Genomic DNA, 16,310 nt, shown 5'->3' with positions numbered 1-16,310 from the left:
GACCATACATAAAAAAAAGAAAAAATCCCCAAAAAATAACTGAAATAATCACCCACAAAGTAACATACATGGTAACTCGTAAGCTGGCACGAGGTGTTAAACCCGTGTGATAACGACTGTCGATTTCCGGCCACGCGAGGATAAAGTAAGTTACATTCATTCATTCATAATGTTGTAATTTGTTGTTGGTATTTACCATTGCTATAATATGTCAACTATATTATATTAGATTTTTATGAACTGAACCCAATTTGTTTTAACAGAGTAATACAATGAGAATGAACAACCATGTGTATTGACCATGCATGTTATGTATGTTTGATTCTAGACTACAGGATACCGGGTTCGAGGCTCGTTGCTGACATTATAATGGTCCCCCTTGTGTAATAACAAGTAAGTAGATTGTATGATTAATTCTTTGCTGTCGTGTTTGAAAACATAAATATTGTGTTTATTGTGTCATAATGTGTAGAAAGGCTGGTTTTGTTGCAAATCCCCTCCTCTTCGTTATTTTAATTAATTTGATGTTTACTATCGTATCCGAAGATATAAATAATGTTAATATATTATGTCATGATGATGTCATTTAAAGTTTGATTGACAGGTTACACATTATATGCGATTACTTGTATGTTGTAATACGTGACTTGGTGTTTCAAGTGGTTGTGTCAAGGCCAGTTACAGCTCAATGCTGCCACTAGTGTATATTTGTCTTTGGGCAAGATAGCTTATAATAATTGTTGCGATCTAATTCTTGAGCTGCTAATGTGCTTGTTCAAACTGTCCGCTGTGTAAACAAATATTCATTTAAAATTTAATATTTCAATGGACCAAACATTTGTCGTAAATTTCATTAAAGTTTAATCTTGGAAATAACATTGACAGCTTTTCTACATTCTTGTAGTTTCTACTGTTGGCAACGTCTGTTCTGTTAACCGGCAACAAACTTTAGAAGTGATACTCGCTACCAAGTAATAAACGTTTGAATTAGAAATTCTAAGAAAAGTTCAACTTCCTCAATTGCGACGTTAAATCCCTTTGTTTGTGGTTTGGGAAACCATTGTCTATTAAGCATTGTGATTGTTCATTGTTTCATCACAGATACAATTATGAAGTGTTTGACTATGTTTTGTTTGATGTGGGGGATAGTGCATGGAACGAGGACGCAACCTCATACAAGAAACCTGATCTCAGTGCAAGAGCAATCAGTCCAGCCCATTGCGTAAGTTTGAGATAATTATAAATACCACTCAATATGAGTAATACATATATGAGTATTGCAGCCACAATTTTATTTGACATTTTGGCTCAAGTAGTTTTCACCCATGTTTTAATGACAGTTGTTCTGCTAATTTTCTTTCTTTGTTGTTTTAATTAATTTGAATAATCTGGAAGACAATTGTAAATCTATTTTTTGTGTTTTAGCTCAATTTCTGCAGTTCCTGGCTATAATCAAGGAATGAAAAAACGAGAAGGTAACGCTTGTTGTATCCCATGCTCACTGTCGAGTGATTGTTGTACCCCATGCTCACTGTCGAGTGACTGTTGTACCTCATGCTCACCGTCGAGTGATTGTTGTATCCCATACTCACTGTCGAGTGATTGTTGTACCTCATGCTCACTGTCAAGTGATTGTTGTACCTCATGCTCACTGTTAGTACATTGGTTGGCTATATGGGATCGAAGCTCGGGGCTGCGACTGCTGCGTATGTGTCCTTGGGCAAGACACTTAACTTGCTACGGTCACTAATGGGTCGATCAAATTGTCAGGCACACAACAACAATCACCTACAAAGTTACATATGTGGTAACTTATAAGCGGGCACAATATGTATGAAACAGAACACCTGTGTTATAATAACTGTCGTTTCCCCACCATGCGAGGATAAATAAGTTACATACGTGGTAACTTGTAAGCGGGCACGAGGTGTATGAAACAGAACACCTGTGTTATAACGACTTTCGTTGCCCGTTGCATATGCCCCTAGTCAAAAACTCCATAATACGTATTAAACAATTATTCATTTGTTTTAAACAGAATTCCTGTTCGATCTTCTGGAAAGCAGTCGGTTGGATTGACCATTGTTACATCAGGAACGAAAGGAAGAAATAAAAGAAATAAATTCTAGAATTAAAATAACCAACTTATTAATTTACTTATGTATTTCAGTAAGGTTTAATTTTGAGGGTGTAGTGGTTTGTTTTGTTCAATGGAATAGATTATGTATATGTAAAACACAGCATAATAAAAAGAAAATCATTAGTTGGATATTGGGTTTGTTCCAAAACACCTCGTCATATCTTTAATAAATGCACTTACGCCCTCTGCTGGTACTGTTGCTTTATTGATCCTCACCAATAGGTGGCGAACAAGAGTTGCACGAGTATAATAAATGGGGACAAAACATGAGACAGTTTCAGTTAATAAATATATTACTATTACTGTTTAATTTAGTTAGAACAAAAACTTTTGTTTTGTAAAGTTTAATTATGTTGCGAATAAAGGGAATTACCCGTAAAAGGGAATGGCCGCCATATTGGATTTAGTGACGTCATACACCTCATTGTTGCACCACGGGTGAGTTGTTTTGTTTCGAAAATTTAAATTTCCCGCCTGTTGCTGTTAAGTGTGTTACGTTGTTTTACGTCACAGAGCGCTTTGATAATGTGTTAAACTATTTGGGTTGTCATATTATTCCCCCCATGCTTAAAAATATTTTCCTTCAAAATTACAAACCAAGTTCAATCATGGTATAGACCAGTTACGCATGTTTAAATGGTAAACATATTATCAGGTAAACATCTAGCGCTGCATGAACTTTATTGGGATTGCAACATTGGAAATTAAACACTAACAATTGCAGAAACATCGTCATCAATATATTATGTCAACAATCTTCTGGCAATTGTTTGTTCTGTGCTCTGATGTTTCATCAGCCGTACATTGAGACATCATATACCATAAAGTGCCAAACATAGAAATCATCAAGATCCGTTAACGTAAGCTTTGATTGTTTCATAGATGTATCTGTATTGTTCCTACATAAAAATCATATAATGTATCGTTATGATGTCACAGCATATGGTTATGACATCACATAGCATATTATTACCTCGGTATTGACCATATTTGGTCGATAATCTCGTAAATCCTTCACGGCCCTAAAAACGTCGATTTGGTTTTGGTTTTTAATTTGTTGGATGATGTTTACCAAGCTGACGACCACCCCACTTCTTCCTGCACCATCTCTGTGGGGAAGACGGTTAATGTTAGTTTGTTTTGATGGTAACTTTATTATATTCTGCTGGTGTTACTGCCAACCATAATGCAGTTGTTCTACTGGTCACAGAAACATTATTTAATTATATGACATCACCAATTATAATGATTATGACATCACATACGTGCAATGGACCATGACGGCCCCGTATTCCGCGTCACCCCGATAACCCCCAATAATATCCAACCACTCAAGAAGGGTGAAATATAACGGGGGGTGCTCCACTTGTGGCCACCCCGTGAACTGGAGTTGGGTGACCTCGCGTTCATTGTTACCCTGTTGTTATAATCATCATTGTTACAACACAATCAACATTGTTACAACACAATCAACATTGTTACAACACAATCAACATTGTTACAACACAATCAACATTGTTACAACACAATCAACATTGTTACAACATATTGATATTTATAAGATTAACAAAACAAAAAGTCCAAACAGTCCAAAGAATTTGATTAATTTTTTACGCATTTCTTGCACTTGATCTTGACTGTTATTTCGTTACGAGAATCGACCAGCTTCATGAGCGTTAGATCATGGTTACATTCACATTATTCACCACAGTCACCCCCACCTTATATAAAGTAAGCTTCCTTATTCTAACATCGTGTTGGATTTTTCCATCTTGATCTAATTTGACCAACACCTCCCCACACCTCATGGCGTTACGTGTCGTTACCGGCCAATATCGAGCACATACTTCCTGTGTGTATGTGTGTATATAGGGGGTATCGGGTTGTGTATATAGGGGCACGTGGTTGTTTAACAAAAGCTGGGGTGACAAATACAGTTACACTCATAGTTGTCAAACATAGGGAACCTCATTGATTAATGTGGTGAATGCAATATACTTTGGCTCTGCTTGTTTGTATAGACACCTAACAGCGGCATAAAAGCAGGTTTATGCCTGAAATTGGTGCTAAAACATGATGTGTTAACTCCAGGAACCTCTAACATTATTCCCCTGACTGTGACAACTGTGATAATTGTTGTTTGTTACATCATAATCACCACTCACCCTCTCATTGTTATGCAGGAGAGTCAACATAATGATCATTGTGACATCATTATTCCAAACCATATTCCAGAATTGGTTGAGGGATTGCATTGTGGGTGATTGCGCAATAATCAAGTTGTTTCCGAGGGCTTGGGGTTCCTGGAACAAACACAGGTGTTTATAATATGTTTGTTTATTATATGTTTGTTTATAATATGTTTGTTTATTATATGTTTGTTTAAGTTATCCCTACTCACCGATATAACCGAAGCATTATAGTAACCACCCCCATCTAGTACAGGCAGGTTGTGGTCATCTGTAAATTTGTAAGTCTGGGGGTTAGTGTTTTACAAGTATATTGATATTACCACAATGCTCAAACATTATGGTTGATACTTCGTTGTTGTTAGATAGTTAAATATTCTCTAGTCCGGCACCATGGCATAGTGGTTAGCGCGTCTGCCTGTAACCCAGAGGTAACAGGTTCAAGTCTCGTCGCTGCTACCATTGTGGGCATATGTGTCCTTGGGCAAGACATTTAACGGCAATTGCTTCAACCCAGTGGTCACTAATTGGTTGTCTAAATTATCAGCCATACATAAAAAAAATAAAAAAATCCCAAAAAAATAATCACCCACAAAGTAACATACATGGTAACTTGTAAGCAGGCACGAGGTGTTAAACCCGTGGGATAACAACTGTCGTTTTCCGGCCACGCGAGGATAAATTAAGTTACATTACATTACGGGCTATATCGTTTATTGGTGACTTTTGTTGGATAGAATATGTTGCACGCTTACATAACAGCCCATGGTTAACTAACATGGTGAAACTTTTTAGTAACAGCGTAATGTATAGGAATATAATATAGTGCTGCTTGGTTATATCAGGGTAATATATACAATGTAACTTACAAGGTAAAACTTCGTCTCTGTTTGAATTCATTTTCATTGCCATTGTTTGCTGCGTTTTGATTGGTTCAATTAAATCCAGGTTTTCGTATTCAGTTTGCAGTATTGTCTTGCCAATATGATTTCTATGAATATGATATGATTTATATGGGTATAATATGATTTCTTTGGATATAATATGATTTCTATAGATGAAATATGATTTTTATAAATATTATATGATATCTAAACATACGTTTTATCAAGTTGCGAGATCACCATATTTATATCGTCCACGTTTACTTCACAATCGTCCAACACAATATCCTCAAGTAAGAGTTTGTGTAGGAAGATATATTGTTCCTGTTAATGTATTGTAAACAACATGTAGATACGCAATGTATTGTATTGGTTACCGTGTTTAATTGTCAATATGATGCTGCTCAATTGGAGTTGAACAGATGGTGATAAAACAAAATTTATGTAAAAAAAAGTTTTTTAAAAATGCAGATAAACCCCCCTTATTAAAAAGACATTTACAACCCCCCCCAACCCCTAACCCCCTTCTTATTTTCGTTCTTATGTCGACACTAATTGAATTCGAAAGCTTGTTGCTTTTGTTCGGCTATTACATATATAATGTATATAAATTATATATTATATATATATTGTTAAACAAGGTATTATTTCATTCCTACCAATGTTTGAACCATATAAGGTCGTTGTTTCCTCAATTGCATTATGACATCATAAACATCAACTTGTTGGTTTTGTTCCATGGTCGATAATATGAAGTTGAACGCGATGAACGAACCCGTTCGTCCGACACCATCACTATAGGGTGTGTTGTATATAATGTATGTGATTAATGTATTTACAACACATGCGCAATATATGTGTGTTATTGCAACAATATTGATATTGTAATTGGTTATGAAAGGTTGTGTGCTTTGTGATGTCACTTTAATGTTATTATGTTGTCATTATGGTGGTTGACATTCACAAGATTCATAAAAACTGCATATATTTTGTCGATTAGTTTAAATATTTCATCCAAACTTGGTAACTGTAATGTCATAATCCTCATCCAAACTTCACCACCGACCTGCAGTGAACGACCGTGTATTCATTTCCGTCGTTCCCTTCGTTGATTTGATCGAAGAATTTAAAGAACCCGCTTGTAGTTGTCGGTGCGTCATGCTCCCCCCACGTGAGGAACTGGTATTGCACAATGGTGCGTTTGTTCTGCATTGTTTGATAAACAATCAATTAAACAATGGCTTTGTTTGAACACTTGCATAACTTTACCATATATGGTCGTGGGAATTTAGTTTCGTTTATAAAGTAAATATTTACGAAAATGATTGACTTGTAACCTTTTGCTCATGGACACGTACGCCTACAATGGCAGCGACGAGCCTTGAACCCATTACCTCTGGGTTAGAGGCGCGCTTACCACGTTACACCAACCTTGTCTAGCATGGATACTTGTAGCTTCCTTATGACATAACAACCGTGCATTGTTTCTTCCATTGTTACGATATGGATGTCACCACATTTGTAAACCGAGTTTTTGTCCGGCCAATATTTTTCGCATTTCACCTGCAAACCTCAAGTTAACTTTGTCGTAACATAAATATCTTACAAACACTGGCTGTCGTAACATAGATATCTTATTAACACTTGTTGCCATAACATAGATATCTTATAAACACTGGTTGTCGTAACATAGATATCTTATAAACACTGGTTGTCGGAACATAGATATCTTATAAACACTGGTTGTCGGAACATAGATATCTTATATTTACCTTCCCGTTTTCCGTTAGGTTTGTAAGCATGACGATTGTCGGACATCTTTGTTCCCAAACCATGGCCCAAAAGTCGACCACAGTATTTTTCATGGGGGCTTGTGTTGCAATGTATTTGTGGGTGTCGCTCTGTTTATTAGGGTTACTATGGTTTGTGGTGTAATGATAATGACATCATACCCACACTTATGACATCATACCCACACTTATGACATCATGCCACACTTACGACATCATGTCCACACTTATGACATCATACCCACACTTATGACATCATACCCACACTTATGACATCATACCCACACTTATGACATCATACTCATACTTATGACATCATACTCACACTTATGACATCATACCCACACTTATGACATCATACCCACACTTATGACATCATACCTCTATATACGAAGCATTTATATAATCCGATCGATTGTCGCTTCTTGTTTCAAGTTTCACTCGGTTGTTGTTGTCTGTGATGTCATAATGTTTAAGTTATTTTGGTTTGTAACGTCAAATTATTCATTTCGCTGGTGATATAAGTTTAACACTTACATGGCAGAATAAGTTTGTTTCTATTCTTTTGTTTGTTCTTTATATTTTGAGCAACTGTTGTCGATATTTTCAATTTTGCCTCTTCTGCGTTTAAACTCTGTTGGTATATGATGTCTATGTTGGTAAACAAATATGATGTCTATGTTATAAATATTTACGTTAAATTCTTCTTGAAACTTGGCATCATTATTATTCCGTAGTTCTTGATATGCATGTAGGATTCGTTTATCTGTGAGCGTTCTTCTAGTCGGCTTCGGTTCTATTATAATGTTTTTATGTTTATATACTGTTTCTATGTTCAACCGACAATATATCTATGGTAATGATCTTAACGGTTACGTTAAACGTCAATATTTCAATGTTTAATTTATATTATTTTTATGCTTCTTGGTGTTTATGTATGATATATCTATGTTTACTATATAATATCTCTATTTTTGCCTTGTAATATTTATATTAGTTACAACTATAACTTCTGCGTCACCTGATGTATCAATATCTTCAAAATGTTCAAAGCTCACCGGTGTTTCAAAAACCTCCAAGTTGGTTGGTCTGTTAACATAAATATATATCACACTACATCGTTACATCTGTCCTTGGTTGTCACTGCTTAACACAATATTGTTTTAATACAACACACTTAGTTTACGACAAAGTACCAACAACAAAATACTTACTGAACAACTTTCTTCTGTTTCAAGCACCAACACAGCAACAACAATAATAAGATGAACACAACAACGCCCAACGCGGATGATACAGCAATAATTACAACGTTCGTATCTGTTAATATATTTGTTATTTCCATGTCTAGCACAATAACCCCCTCACCTGGCTGTTTGACCCTCGTTTCGCAGTGTTGCCCGGTATATTCTGGTGAACAATCACAAAACGCATGCGCACCACTGCTCTTACATTCACCACCGTTCAAACATTCGTTCGTCGAGCATAAATCTGTTCCATTCACTATAAACAACATTGTTACGTCATAATTAACCCAATGTTGTATATTATGTATAGTTACCCGGTTTCTCGCAGATGAATTTGAACGTTTCATTACATTTGGTCCCAACCCAAACATACTTAGTTTGATCGGCATTACTTTGCATTGATAAACATTGGTTGGGTTCATCCAAAGTATATTTATCACCCCAGTTGGTAAACCCATCGTTTGAAGTTGGGACCATGCTCCCATCCAACCAGTACCAACCTTACAAAGTACATTGGGTTAAATGAAAGATATATATTACATAAATTTATATATATATATATATGTAACTTATTTTTCCTCGCATGGCGGGGCAATGACAATCGTTATAACACAGGTGTTCTGTTCCATACACCTCGTGCCCCCGTACACACACACATATACAACACCACCCACCTTTTCCATAGTTAACCCCTCCAATCCACACTTTCCCATCAAACCCCCCATACAACCCCACCAGATATTGTTCCAACATCCCTTGTGTTGAATCATCATCAATAATAACCAGCCCACCCCCCATGTTACTACAATGTTGCCGAGCACCATCGAACACCTTCACTTCATCCACCTCGTACATGCAATATTCCCCTCTGATGTCAAGCATCTCTGTGGGGTGAAAGTTGTAACTTGTGTTGGAAATATTAAACTGTAGCGACATGTTTGCATTCATGATGGTATAGTAATAATAATGATGTCATAATAATAATAATGATGTCAAAATAATAAAACCTTTTTCACATATTTCACCAGAATAAGGATACGGGCAGGCACACGACGGCGGCGACGTTGCACCAACAACACATGTACCTCCGTTCGAACAATAACCATTGCATATATCTGTAACGTAAGTTGTTATTATGTGATTATGACATCATAATGACCATTATTACCATATTGACACCTCCTTCCATTATAACGAGGTAAACAATCACATTCAACCCCTCCATTGTTGATGTAACAATCACCATTGTTTAAACAGTCAAGTTCCTCGCATAGATCTAGAACAACATTGATTATGACAAACATAAACACCCATTGTTACCTCACCATGTTCGCATCTTGTTCCATTGTAACCATCGCTACAAACACAATGAACACCATCTGTGACATCACAAACACCATTGTTTAAACAATCAAGTTTCTCGCATAGATCTGGTGGAACACAATGTTAGGTCATTACCTCCTCATGTATGAATTACCCAATGCTTCCAACCCACAACACATCATCCAACTAATAACCCATTACCCCAACACTATTAACCCCAATACATTACAAACTACTACCCCATGATATGCGTTATAACCTGCCAACTTTAAACAATATTAATATTTTAATCCTTTTGAGCTGTACCATACACAACACCTACTAACCCACAATTTACAAACCCCCACCCCCTACCCCCCATATATAAACACATACTTACCAACTTCACAGTGTGTCCCATTATACCCCTCCACACACCCACAAACCAACTCGTCCACATAATCACAACTTCCCCCGTTCAAACACGGGTATTCATCGCATTTATCTGGAATATAAGATATCTATGTTAATATCAACCCAGGGAAACCCCCCATGTACCCACCTATTGCGCAATCTTCCCCTTCAAACCTCCCCGGACAAATACAGGTATATGCTGCCCCGTGTGGTGAACATGTAGCGAAGTTGTAACATGGGTTCGGGTGACAAGAATCTGTGGGAGTTATATTAATATTGTGACAAGATACCTTCGGGGAAGCGACAAGCTTCAACATGTGGTGAGGTTTATATGGTAGCAAACTGGGTGTTCTGGTAATGGGCCAACTTTGGTCTAAATCCCAGGTTCCATGGCGTGCCTCACTGTAGAACCTCACCTATATAGAATAGAATGTGCATATACAATGTTGGGGTAATGGGCCAACTCAGGCCTAAATCCCAGGTCCCATGGCATGCCTCACTGTAGGACCTCACCCATATAAAATACCAATCCCCCACTTACCGTATTCGACCTCGCATCTTTCCCCGTAATAATCCTCGGTGCAATCGCAAACGAACCCCGTGTTCGTGGTCGAGCATGTGCCTTCGTGCAAGCATGGGCTGTCAGCGCATAAACCTTAATTATGAGACAACACCTTAAATATGAGACGATACCTTTATTATGAGACAACAACTTAATATGAGACAGTACCTCAATTATGATACGTTACCTTAATTATGAGACACCACCTTAATTATGAAACACCACCTTAAATATGAGACAATACTTAAATATGAGACAATACTTAATTATGAGACGTTACCTTAATTATGATACTACACCTACATACCAAGCAACTTACTTTTTTGACAAATATAATATTTTTCCTGTGTTGCCAAACTATCGGCCCACATTCCCACTGTAGCCACCCCATCCACCATATCATCCATTGGTAGCATTGCTAATGCTGCGTTTCCTCCATTATTTGGTTCATTCATCAACCAGTTAGAATATCCTTCACTCCCTGCCATAGGAACGGCTGTTCCATCCAGCCACCTCCACTCCCCAACATTGCTTGCACCGATCCAGTATCCATGGTTGAACTTACTCCCCCAGTCAACCCCCGTCCACTCCCCAACCCACAAACCCAAATATTTTTCAACTAACTTTTGCGTTGTCTCGTCCTTAACAATCAACAAACCCCCTTTTTCACTTTCACACGCCTTTCGTGCGTTATCGAAATTCTTTCGCAAATTTCGGAACAAAATTTCTTTTCCCTCGTGTATAACTGGTAGTTCTGTTGGGAAGTTAAACTCGTTAATGAATCCCGGGGTCCACATAATACTTCGCCCATACTAACAATACATTATCATTACTGACCAACAAGCCATATATATTTATCAAAGTTTGTGGTTTTTTTGCAAATAAAAAAAAAAATTTAATGCAAATAAATTTTACCGTAAACAGTTTTTCTTAAATTAAACTTTCAAACAAAACATTAAGTTAGTTTATTTAATAAATATTCCAAAAAATATTTTGTTAAAAAAACTTACTTTTCTGGCAAATAAAATACTTGAGTTCGTTCCTTGGGTTGTCGACCCACCTCCCCAACAAACCATCTTCACCATTTATTGAATCCATCGGGAGGATTTGTAAACCAGCGTTTCGGTTTTCATTCGGCTCGTCGGGTTTCCAGTTTGAGTAGGCACCCGTGTTTGATTGGTCCTGGGTGGGCAGGGGTGCGCCGTCCCCCCATACCCAACCACCACCGTTAGTGGAACCTCCAGCCCAGTATCTGGACAATAATGTTGGTTTTTATATTTAGCTTGTTTACAATATAAAACAATGGGATCAAGCAAGTATATGCAAACACTAACTTTTAAATGATAATAATAATTTGTGCATTAGGATGAACCAGCAGCTACTAAGTCCAACAAATAATGTAAAAGAAATATTTTGCCAAAAAATCAGTTTTTCTGCATGAATTCCATGAATACAGGATGAACATAAACCCACCCGATACGAAGGGGGCCCCCCCATACCCCTCCGTCGACCCCATCCCATAGAAATCCTATTTCCAACAACTTCTCGTTAATACTTTCTTGGATTTCTATGTCCCTGATAATAACGAGACTGCCTTTTTCCTTTTCGCAAGATGTTTTCGCGTTTGAGTAAATTTGTCGATTGTTTTGAAAAAATTGGATCTCGTAACCGTTGTGTATGTATAGTTGTATCTGTGATGTCATAATGGTTACTTTGTGCTACAAGTGCCTTATGTACAAAAGGTGCAATATATCAAACATATTATGACTATTAGACCACATTCCTATACACATAATGTATTTGAATCGTGAACTGTATATTTCTTAAATATTTTCCCGTTAACAATCCAAAGTACTTTTTATTTGCAATAAAATGGAATAATTTATAAATTAATGTATAACATTAATGTTTGTATAATTGCAGATTATGACATCACCAGCATTATGACATCACCAGCATTATGACATCATACTTACTTATCTGACAATGATCGCCATAGTAACCCTCGTAACAATCGCACGTTGGTTCCGCTTCAGTGATTCGACAACTTCCTCCATTATGACACGGGTAGTCGGAACAAACGGCTACAAACGAGGTTTGTTACAAAACAATGGTTGTTTATCGCAACTTCAGCCCCTGTATTAAACCACAACCAACATCGTCCATTAATGCTCATCAAGCCGACACCGACACCGAGCTATTCTTCCACCACGCCCCCCATATACAGCCAACACCCAACTTACTTATTTCACAAATATTCCCCTCCGTTCCCGGCAAACATCGACATTCGAACGTTGTTCCACCATCGTTACATTCACCCCCGTTCATGCAGGGGTTCGGAACACAATAATCTAACAATTATGACATCATAATGTCACGGTGTAATATGGCACACAATAAATTCAAACAAAACAAAAACTTTTAAATAATAAAAATTTTATAAAATTTTATTTTAAAATAAGTTAAATTAATTATGATAAGAACTGTTAAAAATACGAAAATATTTTATAAATTAGATAAACTCATTTTGTGAAATTTAGTTAAATGCATTTTGGATTTAAAAATAAATATATTGTGCAAATTTTATTTTAAATAAGTTAAACAAACAAACCTGAAGCCACAGTTGTTGAAAACAATAGAAGAACAATCCATATTATGCGTTCCATTGTTTTGTAATAATGGTTTTGGATAATTGATTGTGTTGTAATAATAACTCGATAATAATAAACCTTACAACAAATATTTAACGAGACGGATAATTAATTTGTAAACACTGGTAATTGTGCTCAAATAAAGTTGGGCAAACACTTGACAATTAAATAACTTAAAGCAAATATTCTAAATATAATGAACGTTAATATTTAATTTAAGAATTTGAAAAGCAATGAAACAGTTTCGTTTTAAACGGCATTTTTAATATGTTTACTTAAATATCCCTTAACCCCCCCAATTAATTAACCCATCCAAACCAACCATGCGTGACAAAACTCGTGACCCCGTGACCCCATGATCCCATTGTACGAGATATTCTAGATTTTAATCTATTGTTTCTATTTTAAACAAAAAAATAACAAAAAATAAATGATAATTGTTTTATTTATTATTGCACAAACACATTATTATGACATCATATTGCACTATATATTCACAACAATTAACCTACAGTGACATCACAAAAGTAATGATGACAAATCAATAATATACAGTGTGTTGAAACACGTTATTACACAACAATGCTACGTATATACGTCGTTATACTTAGATTAAGTAAATATATTTTCTGGAACTTTTTTGTGTTTGTTTAAAACTGATTCAGTTAATTTTGTGTTTAATAATAAATACAAGGGAGCCAATATCTTAACTATACTAATTATTACAGTTTTCAAACAACAATTATTTTAACAATGGTTATTGTTACATCATCATTGACGTAGATTCTCATAGAGATCGAAACCGGACACAAAGTTTTTACAAACTTCGTAAACCAAGCGATATTTCTCCTGCAAATGTTGTTAATGGTTATTTTCATATAAATATGATGTGTTTATGTTTATAATAGAATATTATAAAATAATCGGTAAAATAATTTCAATTTTATAAATGTAATAACGATTATGACATCACATTGCATATTATTACCTCGGTATTGACCATATTTGGTCGATAATCTCGTAAATCCTTCACGGCCCTAAAAACGTCGATTTGGTTTTGGTTTTTAATTTGTTGGATGATGTTTACCAAGCTGACGACCACCCCACTTCTGCCTGCACCATCTCTGTGGGGAAGACGGTTAATGTTAGTTTGTTTTGATGGTAACTAATATCTGAAGAGAAGGGAATTAGCAGCAAAACAACTGTCGTTAAACACGCTATGGGTAAAGATGAAGAACGTCAGTTAAAAATCACGGCTGCCGAACCCAACATTAGTATAAACACAATATAAACCACCCACGTGCAGTGTATGAACGCTTGTCCACGATTCGATGAATTTTCCAAAACCTTGACGAACCCGAGCACGGAATCCACACTAGGTGGCTCCCCATGTTCCTTCCAATCCAAATATTGGATTTGCGTCAAATCCTTCGTAACTCCACCCTAGCATAGAAATAATATAACACACCATATTATTTAGTGGTTGGTTCATCTCTATAAAAGGGAATATAAGTTCAAGGCTCGTCACTGCTACAAGTGTGTATGTGTCCTTGGGCAAGAAGTTTAACAACACAATTGCTCCAACCCAGTGGTCACTAATGGGTTACACAAGCCACACAACACCCACCTGTGTAATCTTCATAAACCTGGTAACCACTGCCCCATCCACAACCTCCCTCACCAGCGTAACCGATACTCCTCCATATTTAACGCTTTGTCTCGGGTAATCGGGCCAATATTTTGAACATTGTTCCTACAATGATAACAAAGTAATGGTTATGACAACACGTTATAATTAGGGATGTGCCGAGCCCGAACTCAAAACCTCGTTCCCGAGCGTCTCTCTTTTGGGCCTCAGCTGTTAATTGGACCCAGGTGCAGATTTGTAACTTTTATGACTTCAGCACATTCCTATTTATATTGTTACTTAACAACAACAGTTATATTATGACATCATAATGAACATTACCTTTCCATTGTCATCCACCAAGTCGGTTACCATGACGATCATTGTGACATCATAATTCCACACGGCGAACCAGAATTCCTTTGTTTGGTCATAAAGGGGTGATTGTGCGCAAATAATCGACCCATTGAAGCCGTCACAATTCTATTGTTATGATTGTTGTTAAACAATGCAGTGTGTGATGTCATAGTTACCATTATAAGTGATGCATTGTAGTAAGCCGGGGGCTCGTTGGGACGGATGGGGGGTAAGATGAGACGGGCACGGTTGTCTGTAGGGTTGGGGAGTATGTGTTGCATGTACCACAATGTATGTAAACTACACATATACACACTGATATACTTACAAGGTACAATCCCAGGATATCTATTAAACCTAACATTAGCAGGTCGTTCAGCAATATCATGCAATTCATCGATTGGTCCAATCGTGCCGAGGTTTTTGTATTCTGTTTCAAACCCATCTAAGCCATCTGTACCTTTCCTGGGGTTGGGGTAATATATATTTAATATCATATATGGCATCACCACTAGTATGACATCACCACTATTATTATGGCATCACCACAATATGACATCACCACTATTATGACATCACCACTATTATGACATCACCACTATTATTATGACATCACATCATTATTATGACATCACATCATTATTATGACATTACAGCACTAATATGACATCATTAACCACTATTATGACATCATCAACCACCATTATGACATCACTACCTCCTCATCGAAGCCATCTTTTCTCCAATCTGATTGGTCGGAAAAGCCGTCGTACCAAACGTGGAAACTTCGGCCAACAATTTGTGAAGGTAAACGTATTGTTCCTGTTTAAAGTAGGTGTTGTAATTTTATGTAAAGTAACTTTTGTAAGCATATGCATAATCTTATATATAATGATGAAGGATTGTTATTTGGTAGCAGCAACGAGCCTTGAACCCGTATCCTCTTGGCTAAAGGCACGCTAACTACTGTGTTATGGTGTGGATACAATGCATTAATGACATCACAATACATGTATGACATCACAATACATTAATGACATCACAATACCCACCATTGTCTGAACCATCAATGTCCTTTGTTTCCTCATACCAACAACGGTTTCTAGAACGTTAACCGATTGTTCTTGTTTTAATTGTGACATCATAA

The 16,310-nt window shown here is 36.6% G+C and overlaps 2 protein-coding genes and 1 long non-coding RNA gene across 6 annotated transcripts in view; 1 reads left to right on the top strand and 2 right to left on the bottom strand.

Moving 5' to 3' along the window:
• The first annotated feature begins 94 nt into the window (after positions 1–94).
• Positions 95–15,970, top strand: LOC113475300. Of its 2 annotated transcripts, XR_003397048.1 has the most exons (12): positions 95–145; positions 264–393; positions 1,102–1,222; positions 1,426–1,475; positions 2,039–2,578; positions 2,865–3,000; positions 4,324–4,458; positions 8,242–8,315; positions 9,279–9,376; positions 12,468–12,623; positions 15,531–15,639; positions 15,895–15,970. It is a non-coding gene; the product is annotated as an uncharacterized LOC113475300 (long non-coding RNA). The 2 variants fall into 2 exon arrangements; XR_003397049.1 differs by lacking the exons at positions 9,279–9,376; positions 12,468–12,623; positions 15,531–15,639; positions 15,895–15,970 and adding an exon at positions 8,989–9,081.
• Positions 2,804–12,601, bottom strand: LOC100186958 (receptor-type tyrosine-protein phosphatase epsilon-like). Of its 2 annotated transcripts, XM_026839349.1 has the most exons (29): positions 12,505–12,601; positions 11,539–12,219; positions 10,848–11,282; positions 10,508–10,621; positions 10,115–10,222; positions 9,953–10,057; positions 9,576–9,680; positions 9,419–9,526; positions 9,258–9,365; positions 8,925–9,134; positions 8,565–8,750; positions 8,372–8,506; positions 8,218–8,323; positions 8,025–8,092; positions 7,699–7,799; positions 7,541–7,637; positions 7,385–7,458; positions 6,986–7,114; positions 6,645–6,776; positions 6,280–6,419; positions 5,873–6,008; positions 5,431–5,537; positions 5,199–5,320; positions 4,542–4,600; positions 4,306–4,443; positions 3,862–3,990; positions 3,406–3,557; positions 3,114–3,249; positions 2,804–3,039 (listed from the first exon to the last, which is right to left on the bottom strand). In XM_026839349.1, the coding sequence occupies exons 2-29, from the start codon at positions 11,624–11,626 to the stop codon at positions 2,986–2,988; spliced, it is 3,582 nt and encodes a 1,193-aa protein (XP_026695150.1). In that variant the 5' UTR covers positions 11,627–12,219; positions 12,505–12,601; the 3' UTR covers positions 2,804–2,985. The 2 variants fall into 2 exon arrangements, with proteins under 2 accessions (XP_026695150.1, XP_026695149.1); XM_026839348.1 differs by having other exon boundaries at positions 8,218–8,506.
• Positions 13,607–16,310, bottom strand: part of LOC100176740 (receptor-type tyrosine-protein phosphatase S-like) — a 3,969-nt gene continuing 1,265 nt past the window's right edge. Inside the window, exons 1-9 of one of the 2 annotated variants that reach the window (XM_026839350.1) lie at positions 16,216–16,298; positions 15,882–15,985; positions 15,492–15,628; positions 15,340–15,416; positions 15,149–15,289; positions 14,807–14,932; positions 14,480–14,622; positions 14,168–14,303; positions 13,607–14,028 (exon numbers count right to left, since the gene is read on the bottom strand). In XM_026839350.1, the coding sequence (XP_026695151.1) occupies positions 13,951–14,028; positions 14,168–14,303; positions 14,480–14,622; positions 14,807–14,932; positions 15,149–15,289; positions 15,340–15,416; positions 15,492–15,628; positions 15,882–15,985; positions 16,216–16,251 (978 nt within the window). In that variant the 5' untranslated portion in view covers positions 16,252–16,298 and the 3' untranslated portion in view covers positions 13,607–13,950. Of the gene's footprint in view, positions 14,029–14,167; positions 14,304–14,479; positions 14,623–14,806; positions 14,933–15,148; positions 15,290–15,339; positions 15,417–15,491; positions 15,629–15,881; positions 15,986–16,215; positions 16,299–16,310 lie in introns of those variants that run through there. The other variant, XM_002121372.4, reaches the window with a different exon arrangement.

Source organism: Ciona intestinalis, unplaced genomic scaffold (assembly GCF_000224145.3).
Source record: "Ciona intestinalis unplaced genomic scaffold, KH HT000190.1, whole genome shotgun sequence".
NCBI lineage: Eukaryota > Metazoa > Chordata > Ascidiacea > Phlebobranchia > Cionidae > Ciona > Ciona intestinalis.
This window is presented reverse-complemented; position numbering and strand designations above follow the sequence as displayed.